Source organism: Trachurus trachurus (assembly GCF_905171665.1).
Source record: "Trachurus trachurus genome assembly, chromosome: 1".
Lineage (NCBI taxonomy): Eukaryota > Metazoa > Chordata > Actinopteri > Carangiformes > Carangidae > Trachurus > Trachurus trachurus.
This window is the reverse complement of record NC_139891.1, coordinates 14,734,791-14,760,507: the sequence shown is the minus strand read 5'-3', so window position 1 is coordinate 14,760,507 and position 25,717 is coordinate 14,734,791. Positions and strand designations below refer to the sequence as shown.

The 25,717-nt window shown below is 43.9% G+C and overlaps 1 protein-coding gene across 9 annotated transcripts in view; it reads right to left on the bottom strand.

Annotated features, from left to right (window-relative positions):
- The window catches only part of nfixa (nuclear factor I/Xa), a gene marked incomplete at its 3' end in the record, with an annotated part of 112,498 nt that overhangs the window by 6,965 nt on the left and 79,816 nt on the right, over positions 1–25,717 (bottom strand). For 3 of the 9 annotated variants that reach the window (XM_083973486.1, XM_083973488.1, XM_083973489.1), the window contains 10 exons: positions 16,798–16,860; positions 16,403–16,477; positions 16,001–16,124; positions 15,457–15,492; positions 14,908–15,035; positions 13,261–13,335; positions 8,763–8,891; positions 5,331–5,500; positions 3,548–3,695; positions 1,143–1,231 (listed from right to left, as the gene is read on the bottom strand). In XM_083973486.1, the coding sequence (XP_083829612.1) occupies positions 1,143–1,231; positions 3,548–3,695; positions 5,331–5,500; positions 8,763–8,891; positions 13,261–13,335; positions 14,908–15,035; positions 15,457–15,492; positions 16,001–16,124; positions 16,403–16,477; positions 16,798–16,860 (1,037 nt within the window). Of the gene's footprint in view, positions 1–1,142; positions 1,232–3,547; positions 3,696–5,330; positions 5,501–8,762; positions 8,892–13,255; positions 13,336–14,907; positions 15,036–15,456; positions 15,493–16,000; positions 16,125–16,402; positions 16,478–16,797; positions 16,861–25,717 lie in introns of those variants that run through there. The other 6 variants (XM_083973490.1, XM_083973487.1, XM_083973491.1 and 3 more) reach the window with 6 other exon arrangements.

Sequence of the window (25,717 nt, the reverse complement as noted above, 5' to 3'; positions counted from 1 at the left end):
GGGTGGGCCGCTGATGCATGAGGGAAGGGAAGGGAAGGAAAGGAGGGGGGGCAGGCGAGCAGAGCTGTGCCGAGGAGGAATGCAGATTGTTTCCATGTGTGGGGAGGACAGGAGAGCCGAGTTGGCTGCAGGCAGGTGCGGTTAGCCCCTAATGAGAAAAGTTGTGTTGGTGATGGAGGAGGCCCAAGACACTGCAGCCCAGTGGCAGAGCGCAGCCAAAGCTGAAACCACAATGTAGTGCACTACTGGCCTCACACGCTGCACTAATACACACTGTGGGGCCTAGCAGAGATAAATCAACACTGCTGGAGCTGAAACTAACTGGCACTGCTTACATTCACTGTAGGGAAACTACTGTGGTGCAGAAACTGTAAACCAATACTGAATCTAAAGGCCTTGATACATGGGCAACACTTTGTATCAATGTAGGTGGGCAAGTTTGCAAAGAAATGATCAACGACACATGTATGTTAATACCCCAGTCCATTATAATGTCCTTCTGAATTTTCTTTTTTTTACCTCAATGTATAACATGTGGACAAATGCATCAGCTCAAACAGGCACCACTTTTCACAGTTGTTGTTTTTTTTAGCATGAAGGAACAGTCTTTAAAATGTCTTTTGAAATTGATGTGTGGCAACACAGTCGCAACTCAAGTTTTCTTGGAGATGGGTCTGATTTAGTTTCACCTTATCTTCATCAATAGCTACTGAGGTTGACTATCAACGGAATTGCTGCAAACTTGACCTGCTGAGTCTACAGTATCGATTTAGCAAACTGATGTAGGTAACAGCTCTGGTTGGCTACACATGTCATCTCAACTTTTAGAGTAGTAAAATATTCATACAGTTGATCATCACCGTTGCCATGGGCTGAATCACTGATTGTAGCATGCTGCCAATCCGGAGCCATTGTCTGAGCATTGCCTCTGTATCACGGCCTTCACTCTAAATGACATGCTTGTCCCTTTAAACCCAAAAGACGCCTGCGTTAACAGTGTGCTGGGAAGTCGCATCCACGTTCAGCACTGAGCAGTCACCCTTACAGTGAGTAATGAGGGAAAAGGAAGAGGAGACATAAAAACAGAGGAGGAGGTGGTGAATGGGTGGATGTCTATTAAATGAGGGAGGTTGGAGGGGTACCTGAGTCTGCTGGGGGATATTCAGAAAGTTGTCCCGTGTTCCGATGCCGACAAACCGGTTGGGAGCTGTGGAGCCTGGCGTGGAGTATGCTATAAAGAGAGAGACAAGTGTGTACATGCTTTTACACACACACACATACACGCTGAGCTTATAGTAGAGTTTGATGCTCTCATCATTGTAATCTAGATAATTCACTATAATATTAACTTTCTACAGGGCTACACATCACTGTCAAATCAATTATTGGGAGAAGACAGTAAGGGTCAGGGATACTGATGCCCTATTAGTCACATGGGTGATTTGTTCATGTTGCGGGCAGATTCTTTGTTGTATCCCTTCACTGAAACATTTAAACTGTGGTTAACAGAGGGATGTGCAGTCTGTTATGATTAGTGCTAACATGAAGAAGCTACTTCCCGCAAAACATGGCTGCACTGTTAGTCACAGACGCTCCTCAGCAACCCCTGGCCTCAGGAATAAACCATCGTAATCATAGAAAACCACTGAGGACTCACTGTGGACTTAATAAAAGGGTGACCGATGGAGGAACACTATTCATCACCAGTGGTAACCAATGCTCCATTTAAATTTAATGGGCTAAGAGGAGCATCTTGCCTACAAAGTGACACCATTCGGTGATGCCACAGGATCAAATTTAGGGCAGTTGTGCTCACTGGACTCCAATATGGCGGCTGAGTAGAACTTTTGCTGTGCATGACTTGAGTGAGGTTGAGGGGATGGGGATGTGGGGGTGACAGTGAAAGGGCTGGAAACTGATGCATGAGTGAGGGTGAGAGTGTACCATATGGCTGTGTGTTGTGTTGTGCTGTGCTGTGTTGTGTTGTGTTGTGTTGTGTTGTGTTGTGTGTGTGTCTGTGTTTTTTATTATGACTGTAATTACGATATCTTGAAATCAGAGACAAAATTAGAGAGGGGAAGAAAAAAAATACAGTGATAACAGTCACCGGAATGAGAAAAGAGACGGAAATTACGATATTTATTTATATAGATGTTCATATAAATAAATAATGAAGTGACACGTTATATTGAGAGAGCTGGAAGGGGGAGGGGAGGAAAAAGGTTGATAGGACAGGAAGAGGAGAAAAAGCCAAAACAAAAGGAGAAGATGCCCCGGTTGCTCCGTCCAGTGCCCCCTTCTGGTGTGCCTCTCCCGTGGCCCGACTCTTGCACTGCACCTGTCTGGGTGGAACCAACCAAAGCCTCACCGCTTCCTGATGACACTCCTCTCCCGCTCCCCCAGTATAGCACTAATTAGACAGGTTTGATTAGACTTTGTCATTCATGTTTAGAGAGACTGGGTTTGTTCTTGTTATACTGTGATTTCCATGTTTTTTGTTGTTCTCAATTTTTAATTGTTGTGAGATTTGTGTGAAAGTGGCAAGGGGATTGGGTGGGTAAAGTGGGGCATGATGTTTTTTTGGAGTCCACGCCAACTGCCCTAATTTTGTTCCCTTAAAAAGAAAAAAAGAGAGAAATAAAGGAAAAGAAAGGAGGATATGAGAAAGGAGGATATGAGAATATATCAAATAAAGAAAAGGAACAAAGCAAAAAAGAAATGAGAGAAGGGGGTAGATTGTATTGCCGCTGTCACAGACATGCAAAGTCTGCGTTGATCAAAGGCTTGCAGCTACAGAGGCAACGTGCACAGGGCCCTGCTCTGCTCTGCTCCCCCCAAACTACAAAACACATCAAAAAGAAGTGAGAGAGACTACACTGCCTCTTGTGGTGCTAGCAGGAAACCCAACACCAGAGAGAGAGAGTGATAGAAAGAGAGAATAAAAAGATTTGAGTAAAGAAGAGGGAAAAGGCTGAGAAGGCTTGCAAAGACATGAAGAGAGAAAAGGAGACTGGAGTTCAGAGCAAGAGAGAGCAAGAGATATAGAAGAGCTTGAAAGAGGATCTCTGGTTTGGCAAAGGCGTGGCTTCTGCCTTGTCAGAATTGGATGTCACTGGTACAGTACAGTTCAGTACTGTGGCGTACAGTCCATAAGGTGATGGATGAAATAGGAGTGAAGCTCCTGGGGCTGCTGAGTGTTTGGCTGAGCAGATGGCCGACTAAACTATGAAGAACTGCAGCAGTAGTCATTGCAGAAGTCCCAGGTCTGTGCTTTGTCAGTAGAAGAACTACAAGATTAGAAAAAAAGGCCCCAGTGAAGCTGCACTGTACATAAACACAGGGACTTCTATGATGACTACATCTGTTCTAGGACAACAGACTTGATATAGTATTACTTGGAATAGAGGACAAATTAGCTGCCAGCTAAGAGCTCATCAACCTAGGGGAGCCTAGAATTGGCTTGGACTGGCCTCTGTGAGAAGCCTGTGGGGAGACTGGGGCAATAATAGGGGTTTGTGGAGGGGAGTGGGAGTAGGGGGTGACTTACACGGAGATGCGGGTGAGCTGAGTCCGCCGTCAGTAGGCGTGCTGATGGTTTTAGAGTCGGGCATGGGGAGGGGCACAGGGCGCGCCACCGGGGGTGGCGGGGGCAGCAGGAAGGAGCCCGGCATTTTGCTCTGGCCACCTCCATTAGGCTGCAGACGGACCATACAGACAGGGTGAGCACACACCCCGAGAATTTACAGTTTACAGGGAGTCAGACACACATACACACACAGAATAAGGTCACACGTGCAGTCCCATGTGAAACACTTATATACAGACAGACAACGACAGCATCCACACTCACACTCGCAGTCTAAAGTACTCCAAGACAAACTAAGATACACACAGACCCACTTGGTCAGAGGGACATGAGGGATCAGTAATCTCATGTGATTAAAGCAACGCACACACACACACACACACACACATCGGACAGTCTGGCCAAAAGTAATGAGGTAAAAAAGAGGTGGAAGAGTGATGAACACTGTCACACATAAGGGGAAACACAAAATAGAGCTGTCATAAGGGAAGGCTTTTTAGTGCAATGTAAGAGCTTAGAAAAGGGAGAGAAAAGGTGTCTGTGTGTGCAAGTGCGCAGTGTGTGCCCATGTCAGATTTTTACAAAATATCTTTAGTAGGTGAAGTAAGGAGAACAAAGGATAATAAGACATGAAAAGGTTTGATAAGTGGTTTTAAAGTTGCTCAGAAGGCCAAGTTTACAGTAGTGGTTTACAGTACTGCCAGCATCTTGCACCTTATTGATATGTGTGTCAAAACTATTTCTGATATGTCCCCATAAGGCCTAGTTGACAGCCAGCTGTATGATGTGCCTCTGTTTTGATGTTCGGAAACTCTAGCTCTCAGGATGAGTGTGAGGTTATTGAACGGGCACTCAACTCTGTCCCAGAAACACGTTGTGCCTCGTTAGCTTGGGCAGCTGGTTTCCTCTTGTTTTAACAAATCAAATTGTGGTTATTGCCTATACATGTTATATTATATATCACTTGTTCTTCTACCATACTTTGTGCATGTGCCACTTGAGAGAAGATTATTGTTGACAGTAAAACAACATCACCAAAAATGGGTCAATTAAATTTCTGTTGCACCAGGAGTCTTGAATGTCTGCTTCAGGTTCCCTTTATGAATACATAACTTTCCAAACGCTGCCATTCTGAATCCATCTTGAAAACCCTGTACCAGCCTTTCTTCTCTACGTTGAATCCTCTTCCAGTTGCCACACTTACAGCCCAGGACCTGTCTGCCTAAAAGGGCTTTTTGATATTTTCGTTCTGAATGCTACTGACAGCCAAGATCTTCCCTTACCTTATTGTGGGAGAAGGCATTACATTATATGTTGAACCTATGATGAGTCAAATGTGGTTTGGCTCCTTTCCCCCCAGTTTTCTCCAGCTGAGCTCTTTCTTCTGTTTCAGCACATCTGGCTGCCTCCTCCTGTTAGATGCATTTGCCCTAAAGCCATTTTCTTCCCTGGTGAAGTTGCTTCACCTCATAAAAAAGGCCTTTATTCTCTGTTGTAGGCTCAGTTGACCTTGTTGCACCTGTTTATCTAACAAATAAGTTTTGAAATAATGTGGAAGCAATTCTCTATATAATAATGATGCTGTTTTTTTTTGTTGTTGTTTGTTTTATTAACGTTTATTTCATTCTATATCAAAAAAAAAACTGACTTTTAATCAGTGGCCACTTTTCTTTTGTGTGAGGCTGGTCCCCAAACCACTCCACTGTCACATCACCTTTCTTTGCTTGACACACAGCTCACTTACCTGTGCACTGGGCTGTCCTGTGCCGTCAGTGCACACAAACTGCACAAACTCCTTAAGCGGGTCCTGGTGGTGATGGTAGCGTATGGTGGGGTGGGTGAAGTACGGGCTGGACTGCTGGATGATAGAGGAGGAGGGGAAGTGCAGGGCTGAGGCTGAGGCACGGGGACTCCCTGAGGAGAGAAATGAAAAGTGGGACAGGAAACAAAAGAGGAAGACAGACGTAAGGAGAAGATACAAGAAAGACCAAAAAGTGTGAAAAATACGTTGAGACTCAGATCATTGTATTCTAATTCTACTTAAACACAACACACACACGAAGCATCCACAATGCTCTATACTCTTTGATATTCAGTACATTAACATGCACACCTATGAGAGCTTATAAGACATGCATATAATTTAACTAAGCACCAACACAGCTGGCATCTAAGACCAGGTTGCTGCTTCAGCCTATTATAGTCATAACACAGAAAATAGCTGTGACATTCTCTGACTGAAGCAGTTTCTGCTTACAAATGACTGGCATTATCCCCAGCTAGTGGGCAACATCTGGTCCCATTCATTTTATAAATCAGCCCACTAGATTTCTCTGTACCTCTGGCTTGGCATCACCACACACACACACACATGCACGTATACACACATTTTCACAGTCCCCTACAAGCTAAAGTGTGTTACAGTCTTTCTGTACTCTGCTTCTTGTCCATTTTACTCTTTCTTTCCCTCTCTGACACAAACGCACACACACATAGACCACTGGGCTATGACAGAGCCACACACACTGAATTTTTCCACTTTTGTTTTATCGCTTGTCGGTGATGTGTAATCAATCAGCAGCATATCCTTGCTGTGCTGTTCTGCCCAGTAGTTTGAAGCTTGAGAGAGAATCTCCTCTCCGCTCCCAACCGACCACAAAACGCCTCCCGGAGACATTAGTCACTCAGCCAGCCAGCCAGCCAACCACACACAGACACAGACACACGCGCACACACGCAGACACACACACACACACACACACTACTCCACTGTCTGTCTTGTCTGCTGAGATTCTATGGCTTTGGTAATTTGGCACACCAAACTAAAGAGGCAAGCTGCTAGGTGAGGGGAGCCTGGCAAACAAGCATCTGTGATTATGTCTGTCACCTACCATCTCTTGTGTATACTATACTCATCAAATGTGTAAGTGCTTGTTCCTTCTAACTTTTGGGTTTTCCTGTATCAGTGTCCTCGTCTTTGTGTGTCTGTGGTTTTTGTCTATGTAAATGAACTTTGTGTGTTGCAACTTGGTGTGCATGTTATTTTGTTCTTTGTCTGTTTGTACGTGTTGCTATGTCTTTTGCAGCTTTCATGTGCCTTTGTATGTACGGTATATTGGTGTGTGTGTGTGTGTGTGTGTGTGTGTGTGTGTGTGTGTGTGTGTGTGTGTGTGTGTGTGTGTGTGTGTGTGTGTGTGTGTGTGTGTGTGTGTGTGTGTGTGTGTGTATAATCGCCGCCACAGTGGCGGACTCTCCAGACAAGTATAATCAGACAACAGTCAACCTGGCAGCTCTCCACAACAGCCTGAGCCAAAAGCAGGACATAAACCATCCAGTCCTTACCCATGAACACCAACACTCACTAGACCTACACAACAACAGCTAACAGTTTCAGTCCATCCAAATCAAGCTACAACTGCTAGCTGCGTCTTCCCCCTCTCTGTGTCTACCCCCATTTCTCTTTTCATCCCTCACTCCTTCCTTCCTCCCATCATCCTCCAGTCTCTTTATAGAACCAAGGCCTCCGAGGGACATTCCATTTGGACAGCAGCCATTTTAGCACAGAGAGTCCTCCACAAGAGTGTAAATTTACACATGCACGCATGTGTGTGTGTGTGTGTGTGTGTGTGTGTGTGTGTGTGTGTGTGTGTGTGTGTATATGTGTATGTGTGTACGTGCAAAATGCACCCGTACACAATCTCTAAACACTGTCTCATTACAGCCTCTCTGTTACATGAAAACCTCACAGCCAACAGTCCACACACACAGTTTGGAGAGAGTGAGAAGTTAGCTGGGGAACAAAGAAACCTGAGCTAGTCCCTCACACCTCTTCAACTCACGCACAAAGCAGAGTAGCACATTTTAAAAAATCAACACAAATGCATAATTCAATCTGGTGCTTTGGTTTCTCAAGGGGGTATAGGACTGCTCTGTGCAGATAAACAACACGGCTTAATGGTGCAAGATCCGGCCTGGACTATATTTTCTAAATATACAGTGGGGAGCTCTGCAAGTAAAATTCAATACGTTTCAACATGGAGGGCAATGAGTCCAAATGACCTTTACATGGTAGGTCTGGTTTGGCTGTGGACCAAACCATCCCTTTGGGAGACAAATGGAATGAGGGAGAGAGATAGAGAGAGGAGGACTATTTATTCCTTTGAAAAGTGAGACCAGCCTACAGGGACTTGTTGGCAAACTTGAGATCCTGGAGACTTTGGGATTTCTCTGACGGGAGATGGAGAAACCGGTTATCCTATAGGACTGAAAAGCTCTTATGAGGACAACTTGTCCTTAGTGGTTCTGTTGAAACAAGAACTTGGAAATACTGAAGGTTGAATTAAGAAATGTATCCACTACATTGTGCATCTGTTCAACTAAAAACTCTATATCAATCCATGCTACTTCTTCCTTCTTCCTCATACCTGCAATCCCTCTAAATTCTCAAGAAAAACTAAAGAAAACCCGTCCAGGTACTTACTTTGAAGAGCAGAAATACAACTTAAGTGGTGTGTCTGAATGTTAAAGACAAAAACACTATGGTTCGCTAATAACCTGACAGACTGGGGCACTGTGGCAAAGCAACAAACCCAGTGATAAAAACCGAGCGTTGAAATGCGCTGGTCTCTTGACTCCCAGTCAAATTCATTATATCAGAATAAACACTTTTGCCAGTTTAAATGAAAGAAGTGACCTCTAAGAACAATACAACAAATGCATGAAGCAGTAAGATGTGAGGCAAACCAGTCACAAACGTATGGATGTAGCAATGGTACCATGCAATGACAATATTAAAACAAACAGGCAAAAAGATGGCAGTAAAAATGGATGGATGGAGAGATGCTGAAAGAGAGAGAGAGAGAAATTTATGCCAAGCCATGATGATAGCAGTAACACTGAACAGGTGAAACTCTGCAGGCATATTGCTTCTCAGCAGTTGAAACTGTAGGATTGGAAAGTTTTTGTTTTTGTTTCTCAGCAAGTATGTTTAACATGTTCATTTTCAGGCACACGGCTGCAGAATTGATTTTGTTTGTTTCCACGGGAGTTTTGGGGCTGTAAATATGGCACACTAGGATCAATTTTGACACTCCCTTTTCCTTCTCTCTCTTTTTCAGATTCTAAAAGGCAGGGGGGGAGGGGGGAGGGGTTGTTGGGTTCATGGCAGGGCTCTCACCTGGTCTCACTCCTGCCAGCACAGGCAGCGGGTGGTGTGTGAACGCCATGCGGGGGGACCTCGTCTGGGAAGTCAGGGCGTTGAAATCAAACTTCCCCGGCTTCTTAAGTGAACCAGGCGAGGACAGTCCTGACGAAAAAAAAAATGGGATCAACAAAAAAAGTGGGGGGGGGGGGGGGGGAGGAAAAGAGAGAGTTGGTTTTAATCAACAAAATGTCGCTTATTTAATTGGCTACACTAAAAAAAAAATCACTCTGATTCTTATTGACGGGGACTTGAACAATCACGATTTTGAGAGTGCTTAATTTCTTCACAAGTTGATGGCAGTGCATTGCTCCCTGTCCCTTTGGCTGTTCGTAATTCACTCCCGACAGCTTCAATGAGTCAATCACAGGACTCTGTAAATGATGTGGCCAGAAAGCATAACGACATTAAAAGACCCCCAAAAATCTTGACTGTTAATCATTTGGTTTTGCTGCTCCTAGGCTGTAATAATTCATTCAGAAATATACTATAAGTTTCCCTATTCCCAGCTTTATGGTCATATAATATGGATTGAGCAATATTTCATAGCCTAAAGTGCATGTCTTCAAAGTAAAATAGGGGAAAAACAGTGAAAGCCGATCTGAATCTGGTCTTTGTTTCAGAGCCAAAGCACATCTGTAGCTATAATAAACTCTTCTGTGCCACTGTATGTTTTTCTGTCTCATCTCCTTCTCTCTGTTTCTCCCTCCACCACTCCCTCCCTCTCTCTCTTCTCTCAGGTGCCAACTCGGGGCTTTCTCTGTGTGTGAGCATGGCCACCATACAGCCACAGTCAGCTAGTTGTGGTCTGGCTTCAGCGAAGCTCACAGGCTGGCTGCACGAGAAGAAGGCTTCATTCAGAAATAGCACACACTGTACAGTATGGACACGGCAGCTGTTGAGTGCGAAAGACAAGCAGACGGACAGAGAGAGGAGACAGAGGGAGAGAGGGAGAGAGAATGGGAGAGGCGAGAAGAACGTGGGAGACATGAAAATATGCAAGGGAGCGAGAGAGCAAAGCAGAACCTGTGAAAAATGCAGCAGTGTCTTGTTTTTCAATGCGTTGCTCTGACGACATGTATGAAATTGGAATGTCATAAGATGTTAAATATGGTTATTATCTCTCGCTCACACACACACTTACACGCTCCATGTCTGAACACACTCGAAAGCAAAAGCACATGTTCAGTCACAAAAAACAAAGACCCTTACCACACCGCCACATTTAACTGATGAAACGAGACAAAATTCTCCCTCACTAAGTTTTCCTCTAATCTCCCTAGTAGGTGAGTGATGTGATAATATTCTCATTTTAAACTTTTTTTTAGACTGTTGTTTTGTAGTCTATTTCTGTGGCCCCTCTGCATCAAAAAAAAGAGCATTAAATACGATTCCTCCTCAGTTCTCCAGCTGGAGATGTGTGAAAGTCTATGGGAGTGTGGGGGCGTGTAAAACCTTCCCTCCCTGTGTGAAAGAGTTAAGTCTCAAGCAGGTGGGAGTGAATGTGTGAACCATTTATGTCTTTAGCAGACATATATTTCTTTTTTTTTCTCCCCCCACTATGGTGGGAGTCTGGGGGCGTATTGTACTGTCAGACAAATTCCAAGCATGAAGACAGCCCTGATCCCACTTCTGACACCAGTAGTTAGCAGTGATTGCTATGACACTGTCACACTGGTGGGAGCTAGCTGGAAATAAAAAGCAGTCTGCAGAGACTTAGACAGGGAAAGGCACCTGGAGGAGAGAGCTGGGAAAGACTGAGATTTGGAAGAAATCAGAACTTTGTAGATTAAAGAGTTTATGGTTTCAGAGAGGTAGTTGTGTGCTTTTATTTTGGAATTATCACATAATACTCCAGTATAAAAAAAATATGAGCCAGGAAACACAGAGCAGCTCATATGAAGACTGACATCCATATACACAGGAAGTTCTAGCACTGTCACGGAGGTAATGTGAAAGACAGTATTTCAGACTGTGCAGTGGTCTGATCTGATTTGTGTGCATGTGTGTGTGTGTGTGTGTGTGTGTGCCACAACTGCACTGTTTCCTCTCCTGGCAAGACTGAGCATTTCACTGGCAACCAATCAAGCGCTCCCATGATGACCCTTCTGTCTCTTTGCACTAACAGGCCTGCCACCAGATGCGCCTCTGAAGCACACACAGACGCAGACACACACAGACGCAGACACACACAGACGCAGACGCAGACACACACACACACACACACACACACACACACACACACACACACACACACTCTGAAAAGACAGGAGACAGTGGTTTAAACAAGTGAAGCGAAATCAGGGGATTCTCCTCTCTCCAGTGATTTAAAGCACATATGTGAGTCCAGTCGTCCCCTCTGAGGGCCTGTAACATTTAACTGAAAGCACCAAGAAAGCCCCCCACCACCACAAGTCTCTGGTGTCTCAGGAAAATTTCACAATCATTTGGAACTAATATGAAATCATGGTTGTTTCGTTTGCCTCCACTAACCTCCCCCACCCCTCCTCTAGCCCCTGTGGAGCAGATGTCTCCAGCATCCTCGCGGATCCCAAGGCTACACACACACGGAAACACCATCTGGGACCATGCTTCAGCTGTGCGTGCGTGCGTGTATGTGTGTGGGTCTGTGTGGACTGTGTGATGTATGTGTACAGAAATCTACCATGTGTGTATTTGAATGTAACTATGTTTGTGTGATTTATATGTATGTTTGTATCTTCATATACGTGTGTTTGTATTCTTTTGGTTGTAGAAGAAGTCGGGGAAGACAATGGTGCTGTGGACAGACGGTGAGGCACACCTGTGTGTGTGTGTGTGTGTTTTCTGTTGTTTTAGACACCCCTCGGTTTGTTTGTGAGAGTGTGTGTGTTCGCTTGTTTACATACCCCCAACCTGGACAGGATTCCCAGATGAGCTTTGCCTGTGGCAGGTGGGATCCTTTGGAAAATCGGATACACACCGTACCAAAATCGCACATTCTCTAATTGCTCCATCCTTACTCTCCCATAGCTATCAGTCTCTCTTTTTTTCTTTTTTGCTTTGGCTTCTCAAGTGTGAAATACATTTTGTGCTGGCTACTGTTTAAAAGTGGTGCGAAACCCACACACATACAAAAAAAAAAAAAAAAAAGTCTGATAATTACAAAACATTTTGGCTTCCTAATTTTTCACTTGTAAAGTGAAAAGAGTCTGTAAATTAATTGGTAAAGGGACCAGATTTGCATGCTATTCTACACCTCTATTTGCCAAACTCATTAAGAGGTGTACAAGGCTATGTGCTGCACTTTGGAGAGTAAGGGGGTGTACACATAGACAGAGAGAAAGAGAGAGCGAGCGAGAGTCAGGGAGAGACGGGGAAAGAGATGGGAGGTGAGGCTCTGGTGCGCTAAGGCGTGCAGCAGCCTCTGTTGTGGCTCTGATGAGCAGCCTCTTAATTACATTTACAGCTAAGAGGAGCAGGAGCAGGAGAGCAGCCGCTGAGGCTCGAGTGAGAGTTGACTGGGGCAAAACCTAACCAGGGCTCTTGGCTCTTTTAGTTCACATCCTGACAACCCTTCTCTCTCATTAGCCATCACCATTTAAGTCTTCTTCTCTGCTCTCTTCCCTCTCTCACCTCCCATCCACTTGGCCGCTCTCTGCCTCTCTCTCCTCCTTCTCTCCTCTGACATGTTTTCTGCCTCCCCAGGGTCCTTCCTGCAGTACACGTTTTCAATTAGACAGAAGGGAGACAGGGATGGAGGGTTGAAGGGAGAGCTAGGGAGCAGGAGGAAGGGTTTTACACCTCTGATCCACAGACGGTAAGCGTCTTAATGAGGGATTTGAAGCAAGGGAGGGATGGAGCGACAGAGGGAAGGCAGCAAGGCAGGCACCTGAACACCTGCAGGGGTGGGGAGCATGATAAGCATGTGTGTTTCAATGTGTGAACTTCTGCATATGAGGGGGGCTAGAGGTTTGTGAGTCATCGAGTGTGTGTGTATGGGGTGGTGTCTGAATATGTACTGTATATGTGCATGTGTGACATCTGTCGGTTTAAGTGCCGCTGGGAGGACTGACTTCAGTGAGATAAAGCCAGCGACCTTAGGTGAGCTACTTGAAGCCTCATGTGTCACAGAGAGAGCAAAGCCTGAAATGAATAATCCTTGACAATCCGACGACAATACGTCACAATAAATAAAACTTTGATCAACAGCAATCACATCAATCTGATGACAACTAAACATTACTGAAGTTAATACACAAGCACAGTCCAATTTTTGTTTATCCCGTTTGTCCTAACCACAGACATTCATACAATTTAAATACAAACATGCATACAGTATACATGATATACTATGTGTGTGTGTATATATATATATACGTATATATATCATATGCATATACAGTATATACACACACATACACAGGAATGACTGTGCTACATAATAGGCTGATAAATAGCAAATATATATGAGTGTAATCAATGTTGTTCTAACCATGGTAAGGAAACTGCACGCCATCGTTTTCATGTTTTATCTTCCTCTCCTGCACACTCGCCAAATGGTGCTGCACTGAAAGTGGAGAAGGGTATTGTTAACAATGAGATAGGGGAAGAGTGAGAAGAGACAGAGAGACATAGAGGCTGAGAGAGAGAGAGAGAGAGAGAGAGAGAGAGAGAGGGGTAGGGAGAGAGGTAAGAGTGAACATTTGTGTATGAAGGAGGTGAATGGCTGATACTGTAACTGACACAGCATCTGGTAAACTGTACGTGTGATTATGGCTTCAAGGTGAGGATGAGGAAATACGAAGCCTTGAGATTTGGGAGTGAGGATTCAAGTGAAGGAAACAAGAGGGGTTTTCTTCTTGGAATTGCTTGGTTCTTGAAGGCATGAGGTAGAATAAAGAGGGTAATGTCCAAAAGCTGAATTACAGAGGTAGTAGTACTGCCAAAACAATGGAAGCACCGACATAAAGCCTTAATACAGGCAGCTTTAAGCTGTTATTTCACCCTTGATGCATCTTGGCATTTATATTGCCAGTGTCTAAAGCTATTTGGTGGATGGCATTTAACACCATTTATCCATGATGAATTCAATTTTCTGGGGTTATAGTGATGATGTTCAAAACATTCTGACCAAAAATGGCTCAGACTGTCATTTAAATCATGTTGATGGTCTTAAAGCCATTTACTGAACAACAAAAGAAGAGACTATTACAATTACTGTAAAATAGCCTCAATGTAAAGTGAGAGTGATGAGTGTATTTTTATTGCTGATTATATTTTGGTTGACTAGACCTAAACCTGGATAATCTGTCTAAGTCTCCTTTATTTTGGCAGGTGCTCTTAAGTCTTTGTCATAGACTGAGACAAATTTGGGAAAATCGTGTGATCTTAACATTTGTATTTTGTAACTTTGCATAATGCTAAAATATGTGGCAGGGAATTACAGGGTATAAAAGAAGTCAAGTGCCTTTCTTTACACTACTTGACACTGTGACCAGAACATAATGGCCGTCATGGTTAAAGCTTTCAATATCAGATACATTAAGCACTGTAAATGTTTGTTTTTTCTTGAAAACCTATAATTTTGTTTGCGCTGATATATGTTGGGTGCTGCTGTTTTCCTAAGTTGCACAATGGTCAGATTGAGGCAAGTGTGGCTTGTGAGTGAGTGTGTGTGGGGGGGGGGGGTCAAACGAGTGCTCAAGGATGTGTCTATCACCAGAGTGAGGGCACTCTAAGTGATTGAGGTAGGGTGGATTTGGAGCAGAGACAGAGGCAGGTGGCAGGTGTTATACCCTTTGGTTTGCACTTGAGCTGCTTTTTAAACTTGGATGTTTTTATACTGAAATGCCTACTTGCTGCTGCTGTTGTTATATTATCGAATGTTATTTATATTTACAATTTCTTTTAAAATGTTTTTATATGAGGGACAGCACAGTCTGGGGGGTGTAGTCAGGACTTCATTTCACTGCTTGTTGTAAGTGTACACTTTAACTTTGCATGTGACAAATAAAGAATCTTGAATCTTGGAGGCACTGGTTTGGTTTTTGGTGGTGGTGAAGTGGAGGTCAGGCCGGAGTGTCAAAAGTTTTCATGATGCTCTCTTAGTGGGTGAAGGGTGTGGGGGATGGAGAGGTACCTGCATCCATGTCGTTGGGCCACGCACTGGACTGGGAGGAGCTGGCAGCAGGCGAGCGTCCAGGGTAGAAAACATCATCTGTGGGGCTCTCCAGCTCACTGTCATCTAATGACTTCCTCTTGGTGGAGCTGAGGACATGAGGAGGATGTTTGAAGGGTTGAGGAGAGTTGGGAGGCAGACAGAGAGAAGGAGGGGGTATGATTTTTTTTATATTGGCAGGAAATGTAGGATAAAATAGGGATAAACGGGATAAAATACCTTGCAAAGCTGATAACTTAAAAATGATAATATAAACAAGCACTGAATCTTTTTAAGAGGCTTCAGGTTTTGCATCTTAGTGGAAACAACAATACTATCACAAAAAGCAGCACAGACAGGAAAAACAAGAAACGTCAAAACTACGAATGAAAAAGGAGGAAAAAGAAAGAAAAGTTAGAAAGCAGAGACAGACACACAATAAGACTCTCTCTATGTGTGTGTGTGTGGCTGTGTCCTTGTCTGTGCATGTGTCTCCTAAGTTTGTGGCATTGTAGGTGTTTTTATAACTACCTCCGCGGAAGATTTGCGTACAACTCCACCTCAGACCTACAGTGACAGCGGATGACAGAGGTAAGAGGAGAGAAAGACACAAGTTAAGAAACACACAAAGAGAGGGAAAAAGCAGAAAGAGCAATCACACATCACATAAAGAGGAGACCAGCTAACAGAGAGAGACACACATATATATACAGTAAAGAGGTTCAGGACGGATTCCAAGATGTGGAATGGGCTATGGTACTGAACGTCATTCGCAGTAAGAAACCTCAATGAAATACTTAAACTTGCCAGTAAAGTCATCCTTGTGATAAGAAGCGATATACTGCTGGCACATATTACTGTGACTTCACACTTCCCTCCAGTCTGCCTTGGGCATCACAGCAAATCACATGCCAAGGTAAAAATGCTAAAGGCACACGGTGGCTTCTCCCACAAGAGCCTCGACTGATGGCAAACAGCTGGACTTGTATAATGATCATTGGTGTTTCTGGAGCAATATACGCCTCCATACACCTGTGACTGTTGTTTGTGTGGACTTGCAGCTCAGACTGTGTACCTGGTAGAAGGAGGGGAGGTGAGCGAGCGTCGCCCCAGAGCCACCTGGTTGATGTTGTAGTAGCTGGGACTGCTGTCCAGGTCGGCCAGTGAGAAGTTAGGACCCGACGCTGTGGCTACAGGAGCTAACATTGAGAAAAATAAAAGAACGGGGAGAGAAAATTAGTTTATAAATATTCCACAGATTTCATGGGTTAAACATATGTCATGGAAATACATTGTGTCTTAGTAGTAAATATACTCAAAAGACATGCAATGGGCTCTTTGATCTAGCTGTCCTGTTGCAGTTTGTCCCCATCAGGAAACAAATAAACCACCAAAGACACTCTTGATATACTATTCATTTACACTGTTTCTTGTCTTTGTTACTAGGCCTGAATGCGTTGTGTTTATAACTACTTACTCTGTGACACTCTGACCAGCTCTGCCACGTTCCACACCCCTGAGGTGACGAAGCAGTCCTGGAAACTCAGGTGCCCTGGACAGAAAGGATGTGATTATGATTAACAGACACACAAAAGACTGAGAGGAAGAAAAAAACAACACTACATCAGAAATTCATGAAATCATGAAACCAAAACCCCCAAAAATTTGGAAGACACCCTGCAAATCACAACCCTTAGAGAGGGCAACCATCTGCAACTATGTTTGTGGATCAACATCTGTGTGAATGTGTTGGCTAATTGGATCCATAATTGGAATATGTTAAGACTGATAAGCATGATGGAATCAATTCTGGTATGCTGATTTGACAGTGTTTGGACATGGACGTGTGTTTGTGTGAGTGTGTGTACCTACCATTGGGCGGTGGTTTAATGTCTGTGTCCCCTTGTTGGCTGGAGCTGTCTGATTGTCCGGATTCTGCACAGAAACAAAGACGGGCAGGGGAAGTAGAGAAAGACAAGTGGTTAGAATCTGGTTGGTTTGTATGCTAAAAAAGTAATGAAAAACATACTGGTGAGTGTACAATGTCTTGATGAATCATAGCTATGTATCAATGCTGCCAAGACTGTGATATTTGAGGTGTGAGAGGGAATAAAAAGGACTTGCCGTATGTGCTGGGGTACGGTATACATCGTGTGTGTGTGTGTGTGTGTGTGTGTGTGTGAATTCACACATTTTTTTGTGACAGTCTTGTATCTAACAATGTTGTCTCCCGTCTCCCTCTCTCCCTCCTGACTTAAGGTGCAATGATTTACAGTGTGCTGCTATGCCATTTAGTATCTAACCACGCAATCATATTCCTCGCTCTAATCCTATTTAATACCTTCTTGCTGGTAGGGATTTAGTCTGCGTAAACAGAGCACCTTACACATACACACACACACACACAAATATGAACACACACCCACACAACTACCGGTATGCACTCTCTCTCTCAATCTGTTTCTTTAATTTTTTGTGTCGTACTTTAATACATGTAATCCTGAACACATGAATGCATAAACACAGGCAGTGACCCTGTGACAAGGCCGACCCTGCCAGTCTGCCAGATCGGAGGAATTTCAAGCGGCGTAAAGTTGAGGCAAAAAACGCTTCCTTGTGGGATCAAATGAAAAGCACAGCAACACAAATACATGTGAACATGCACATTTACACAAACACACACCTGTTATGACTGGCCTGCGAAAAGCACTGGGGCCCTCACTTACAAGAGCAGATACAAACATGCCAAGTCTTGGCAACAAAGGGTCACAATTAGACCTGGAGGAGCTACAGGCAAGAGAGAGCTAGAGGAGGTTGCAAAGTTGAGGTTTTGTAACATGAGTCCTTAGAAGAGTTGGTCTGAAGAGGGTGCATTCTTGTCGGGGCCGTGAAAAAAGATGTCAGATGTGTCTACGGATATATGTTTCTGAATATATAACACATGCTCGGCAGCTGCATGTAGGCTACTTCCTCTATCTTTGTGACCACATGTATGAGTTGGTGAATGAGACTGAGCTCCATTTCCAGGACCAGTGTGGTGTGGGGGCTAATGCTATTGGCCATCCACTCAGGCCTATACCTAGGCCATAGCTAGCTAGCGAGCTAGCTAAAGGAGGTGTTTATCTGCAGGCTGTAGGTGATAACAGAGCACACACACTCCTGCCAGCAGCACTTGCCTTGCAGCCACACTAAGCCACAGATTACTGAGCAGAAACAATAACAGACCTGTCTCGCTGCCTACGAAGCACTGCTTATCCACAGAGAGAGGGGCGAGACAGACGAGAGTGAGAATGAAAGAAAGAAAAGAGAACAGAAATGAAAGAGAGCTTCTTTTTCCTCTCCCTTCACAAGCACAATCTCTCGCACTCCTCTGTCTCTCACTGGCTGGGTGTAATCCTGGCAGCCATCTTAGAGCTTGGCAGCCATCTTAGCATTGGCGGTAGCGCCACATTCCAGCTAACTGACGGCACTCACTCCAAACATACGAGGCTGCGCCCCCGTCACGCACGCACCCAGACACACACACACACACACACACACACACTCATACGTGGACAAACACTGAGGTACACACTCAGAGTAAACATATATGATGGCCAATGAAAGCTGTTGAGAAAACAACCTGACTTCAATGGACTTTTTACTGTCATGTAGTATTTCACCACAGGGCTCTACAATATTGTAAATACTCGATTTCTCACACCATACGTGCACCGGTTGGACACACAGCCACCTTACTGTATGTGCAGTATGCTTGAGAGATATCTCATGGTGTTATATGGAAGTGGTAGGGCACGGTTTGCTGCCACGAAGCTTCAATAGACATCAAGAGAGAATAACAGATGGAAGTTTGACTATATTCTAAAGTAGATAAAACCTACATTTTCTTGTTATCTTCCTTTATAGGGAGTATGATGAGGATAAAGAAATTGTACATTTACTATGTTTCAAGACCCCCTCTGTGTTCTGCAATTATCAAATGTCGATCGTTTTTTAATCTAATTACATATTACTTTAATCTAAATATGTGTAGTATTACACACACACACACCCATACTAAGGTAAGACAACTCTGCAGCACTTGTTGATCAGTTTAGTTTTCATGAGAATAAAGTTACAATTTTTATTTTCCTGGTATCTGCAGGTTAGAGGGGTCAGATCCAGGATCTTTTGTTTAGTTGACATTGTGGAGATCCTGTCTCACTGATACTCATGATATCTTTATTTGGAAACCTTTCTTTATAATACTTACCATCTGAAACCTGCTCTGTATAAGTGCAAACAGAGAACAATTTTTCAATGTGGTCGTATCATATTTTGGAAAATCCTGCTCTCGGAAACCCTGCCCTTGCCGTTTCTTGTTGACCTGTCATGACCCCAGCGTCTTCTGCTGTTGCAGAGGTGTTAAAGACCACAAGTGAAAGCTGAGGCTCATGATAGATAAGAGACTGTCAGGGAGATATGTGCCGCAGGAGAGACACTGATAGCTGTCCTCAACATCAGCCTAAGGCCAAGTGGCCAAACCACAACAGCTCTCATGGTATATATAGACAAGAGCGATACATGTGATTGGTCAACAGTAGATACAATGAGTTTTTTCTTTTCTAATTCAAGATTTAGATTAAGATTATTGATCAGATTATAGATCATACTGTATGCTCCGTGCTATCTATAGAAAATGGTTTCAAGCAATATGTTACATTATTATTCCAACTGCACACTGTCAGTCCATCAACTGGAGAAATATTGCACAAGTGTGTGCATGCTGCTTTTTAGCACCAACTGATTAGACAGCAATCACCAAAGATGGACTAATTACCATTTAGTCATTGTCCTGTTTTGTAGAAAGATGGAAATCAACACAACAAGAATGAGCAAACTCTAATAGCCATGTCCTATAAGAAAATAGTGTATGGAGTAACTATTTACCAGGTTGAATTCCCAAGAAGGAATAGTTTTACATTATCAAAATAAACTACAGAAATCTCCAATGACAAAAACATGTGTCCAATCATGCAACCCTGACAGATTAAGAAGAGTCCATAAAGAGCTGTTATGGAGACTGTACAATGAGACATCCTGGCAAGATGCTGAAGCTTGCAACAGCTCTGGCTGTAGTTTTATGTGCTTACAACACACACAACATCTTTAACTGGAAATCTGTGCCACTGTTGAGTTCAACAGTGCATCATATAGCTCGGTAGAGAAGTGAGGGATACAGGGGGAGAGGAGGTAAGACAGAAGAGGTCTGGTTCATGATTATCGCCGCTCTGCCAGCTGCAGCCTACAACAGCAGCCCCCCTGCCCCCCCCTCCACACACAGCCTCCTAACCACACATCCAGCCCCCTTATCTTCCCACCGCAGCCCCCCAAAGCCCTCCCTTCAGCAACCCCAATCATAGTCCTGCAGCCCCCCTCCCCACCACCGCCAGCAACCTCATCTCTAACCTCATACCTTTTAGCCTATACTGCAGCCCCCACAAAGCAGTGAATTAAAACAAACTACAGACAGAGCATACACCGTAATGATGTAGACATAAGACACACTTGTGACTGTTAGGACTATGCTTATTTATTTATGCTCATATACTTTTTTGATATCCAACTGTTTGACAATTGTTGTGAGTCAAACTGAATGACCATTGTGACCATGTGATGGTAATAGCGGTTTGATAAGACAATAGATTAACTTTATTTGGTTGTGGGCATGAATCAGTCAGTCTCGTAACAGTTGGGACTATGGGCCGCAACACTGAGGTTAAATCTAAATCAAGTTTGGCAGTATGAGTCACAGTCACTAGCAGAAAATGGGCTTTCCTTTCCTCACTCTCCAGGTGAGGGAAAGAACGCAGGGGTCAAAATGAGTAACTAAGTGTGTAAATGTGTAGAAGCCCATTTCTAACAAATGCGGCGAGAGAAAAAGCATTGGAAAATTCATGCTTTTGCATGAATATCTTTTCCTCTATTGTAGAGCCAAAGTAAACGAATGGCTGGTGACAAGAGTTCCAGCTCCAGCAAGATGAAAAGATTGGAATAATTTTTGTGGCGGTTGGCAAACCAAACCTGTGCTAATATTGGACCTAAATTTGACATGTCACAACAAAGACAGCTAAATGTACACGTTTAGTCCTTTGAGCTTGATAACTTAAGAAATCAAGGCTTTGCTCTTTGTGACTACAGCTTAATGACGGCTGCCATCGTTGGCTGCTGATTGCAGAATTACCCTAAAGGCTCCAAGGCAACTCTCACAACCCCACCACAATCAACATAACCCCAATCTTAGCCTTGACATACAGTGCTGTACCCCCCACTGTGGTCGCCCCCTCCCTCTCACAATCCTTCAATCTATCACTGTGTGGCTTAACTCTTACCATCTCCCTGACATCCAGCACATATCTCTGTGGCTGTGCTCTGCATTGGCTCCATCTGTACTGCATTATGCGATATTCTCATCTGGTCCCTCTATAGGCACCTCTTTTGGTGTTCCATTAAAGCTCCACCTCATCTCCTTCAATTGATTCTTTTCATGACTCGTCTATTAGCCCTGTGATTATCTGTTGCTCTGTTGATCCCATGGGTCAGAGAAAAACAGCCCTGTCTGACTAAGCAATCCCACCATCCATCGGTTGTGGATGAGATTATGACTCAGTGACCTGTCGAGTTCCGCATTGGCCGGCTGGTGAAAGGGGTCAGTCGGTCACTCTTTGTGGCCAGCAGACAACTAGTGCAGGAAAATAAAGCTACGCTGAGAAATACCCAGATAAAAACACATTCAAACATGACCTAAACGCACTGTGCACTCTGCAGTGACAGACAAAGCTGCTAATGGACAAATTGCATTTCTCCAATGTGAGAGCTGGTGATTATGATAATGGGATAAAAAGTCAAGGTCAAAACTGAGAGAGGTGACAAGTGGGCTCTGCAGTGGCACATCACTGTTTGACAGATTCACAAACAGTACCGGCCATTTATGGATCTGTGCAGTGCTGATGTTCACACACCTAATATACTACAAACCAACAAGTGAACTGATGTGCTCTGTAGCCACATCAAACCAGTGTTTTTCCATATGTGCATGCATGCGCGTGTGTAACTTCATGTATGTGCACAGACGGTTGGTTCACACACAGATTCCCCTCCTTGTTGGAACAAATGTCAACTCCACTCTCCCCCTCCTTCTCCTCTTCCCCCTCTCCTCTCTTCTCCTCCCCAAAACACAGGATAACGCGGTACAGCCTCCCAATTGGGTTTCGCTTAAGAGGTTTATCGGTATGTTGCTAAACATTCTGACCTTTTTTTAATCCTTAATGCGCTTAAAATGTTCCAAACCCTCCTAATCCCCCCGGCTATCCCACACAGATGTTCACTCAGCTCTTTTATTGGACGTTATTTTATTATTTATTTCCTTTTTATTTATGTATCTTTTTCTGTTTTATTTTTTTAAATAATTTAAGTCTGTGTCATATGAGGGTATATTTCTATTTCAGTGTTAAGAAGTCTTTATCTTTGCTACTGTTTAGTGTATGTGGAAGTGTATGTGTGCAGTAATGCTTTTGTCATAAAAGCCTTAACAAGATCCATGTGTAGAAGTGTGAATGTGACCTTTTCAAATGTTTACTTTTTAAAAACAAAAACTTGTAAGTTACTTAGAAATGAAACTTGAAATCTGACAGCCTCATGAGGGAATAATAACATGAACAGAACCCCCCAAAAAGTGATGATTTAATTTGGTATGTGTGCATCAAAAACACACGGGGGTTTGCATGGATATATGTACAAATCTGTATGCAAAAACATGTATATGTACGTATGGATGTATGAATGTATGTATGTATGTATGCATGCATGTGTGTCAGTGTGTATTTGTGTTTGTGTCCCTGTATCACTGTGCCACTGTGCCAGGCAGGCAGGCTGTGTGGCGAGGTGGCAGAGTAGGGCTCTGTGTGTGTGTGTGTGTGTGTGTGTGTGTGTGTGTGTGTGTGTGTGTGTGTGTGTGTGTGTGTGTGTGTGTGTGTGTGTGGAGCAGGTGTGCCTGGCTGCCCTGCGCAGCTTGCTGCCCATCTGTGCTCCCGTCTGTGTGCCGCCTGCGCCTACACTCTGCCAACAGCACCACACCACGGCATGAAGACCCAGGAGAGAGGGATGCTGAGAGACGAGGGGAGGGATGGAAAGAAAGAGAGAGAGATGGAAGGGAGGAGGGGGAGGAGGAGGAGAACAGAGGAGCAAGGGGGAAGGATGGAGGGAGGAGCAGAGAGAGGAGGGAGAGGGGGATTACAAGGTTGGGAGCATAGAGGATAGGAAGGGAAGCAAAAGAAAGTGGGAGAGGGAAAGGGAGGGGGTCGTGGAGGTCTGGGTCTGAGCATGAACTCGCAGGGATTGAGTGGAGTGGGTGATAGTGAGAGGGTGGGGTGCTGAGTGGAGGCTTGGGGGGGTGTGTGTGTATGTATGTGTGTGACTGGCTGAATGCCCATACATACCCCCCTCCTTTATCCCCTTCACTCCTTCCCGTTGTCCCTCCCTCTCCCCATTCATCCTCTTATCCTCACCCCACCATCACCTCTTGGCTCCATCAGTGCAGATTACTGTGGACCTGTGTGACACAGCTACACACTATTCTGTAATATTTCTCCATCTCAGGGTTGGGACCTAACAGTGGGTTCTATGGGCCTCCAAAAATGGGTCCCAGAGCCTTATCCAAAGATATTGGCTTTGTAAAGTCACCAGGGTATTCCCAAGCTGCTACAATATAAGCTCTGCTAAATATTAGGCTGTAGGCTCAGAGGTAGTATCCCCAAAACGGGGTAGATTATATTAAATTAGGCAACCCAGTGGCGTATAAAAATTAATTTTGGAAAATTCCAAGATGAGAGCATTAAAACCCAAGGTATGGCAATTAGGCCAATTTAGAGTCCTTCATTACTGTATGCAATAAAACTAGCAAATAAAAGCAAATCAGATTTTTGTTCAAAGGGTTTAGAGTGAATGGATATATTCTATCTATCAAGGTGGAACCCGTTCACTTGTGGCATTTAAAGTAAGCCAAATGCTTACTCACAGGGATGTAAAATGACTTCCCATGAGGGGAATTAACTTAAGTACAGGATGTATAAATCTACTGTTATGTGTGTGCATGACTTAGGCCTGGTTTGGGTTTTTCTGCTTCAGGCCATCTGTCCCCATGACATCAACACTTTTAAGATATAATGTTAAATCTAGAGAAAAGGTTTGAAACAGAACTCCCACCATCAGATCTGTTTACTTATAATCTGTGTTTCTTTAACAATGTGCCCCAAAAAGCCAGTTTGTCAAGGCTTAAATATTTTTTTTGCCAACATACTCATTCATCAACCACTTTACTGTACTGAGCTGAAAATGAGTCATGAACTCAGTATCCACACACGTGTCATGGCTTGTTTCATTGAGGGGCAAGGCAACTGAAACAAAGCATTGTGTTAACATTGGCAGTATTGGGTGCTTGTCAGCTTGTTCTGTGTTACATACACTATCAGTAAAATGGATGCAGATGAAAGAATAAAACAACACTAGGATGGGCTTTTTTTGTTGTTGTTGTTCTGGCAGAGAGGAATGCCATGGTAAAAAATAATTGGGATTGGGTCAAAGAGGGAAAATTGTATGAACTGAAGTGTATCCTTGACACTGAGTAAAATGTAAGCAAACCTGTTGTTCATTTAGGAGCAAAAAGGAGCATGTAGTAGCCTATTGTATGTTATATATGTTGTCTTTAATGACTCAAACCACTTTGTGAGGAAATAATAGTGTTTATGAGACGACAAACCCTTAAGGGCCCCATTTGATGCATACAGTAGCAATATGATCATTACTATGCACTGCGGTCAAAGAGGCTTCCAACACAACTTTGATTCATAATTAATATGGACGGTCGAGTGGAAATGGGATTCTGTGATACAGAGGAGTCATGCTGACAAGACTTGCTTTTTTGGACAGCCGTTCAGTGTCCTGAAGGACAGTTAGGGCTCAAGGAGCAAGAATCCTACTTAATCATGGCACAAGAAGCCTAACACAAAAACATGGAAACACACACTTCCACAAATTATACTCCTCGACGATGTGGTATGAAGAGAAGGCACACAAGTGTCACTAACTTCTGATGTGTGAACGTATCCTGATTAATAATGAGGAATAATTTGCAGAAACAGTAACACTTACACGCTATGATGTTATTAAAAAGAACATATAAGGAGAAGCACATATGCTGAATTAATTTGTTTAACTTTGGTGCATATATTTGTGTTAAACTGTATATTAGTATCAGCATTTTTCATTGATGAACATTGAAGGTGCTTCATTAGCAGAAGCTTGCACGTACAGCAAGTGTGTGGCTGTGTGTATGTGTGTGTGTGTGTCTGTCTGTGGCTGAGGCTGGGGGCCCCCAGCACGGTTCACGACCCAGCCTAACAGAGTGTGAACGTCCCCCTGCCGAGCTGATACTGATATAACTGTCCTGTAAGTGGTGTTGACACCAGCATTATTACCCTGTCAACCTCCATCTCTACTCAGCTTAAAGGAGTCAACTGGGGCGGGGGCCCAAGCGTGTTAAGGACCAGTGTCTCTGCATTGCCCTGCTCCAGCCCAAATAAATACAGCTGCACAAAGGCCGGAAAGGGAAAGAGAGGGGGAACACAAGGGAGGGAGGAGGAAGGAGGGGGGGGGGGGGGGTGCGAAGGGGGAGGGTACCTTACCCTTGCTGCTACCTACACAGCGTTCGCAAGATATAAACATCAGAGAGACGCACACATGCTGAAGGGGCCAC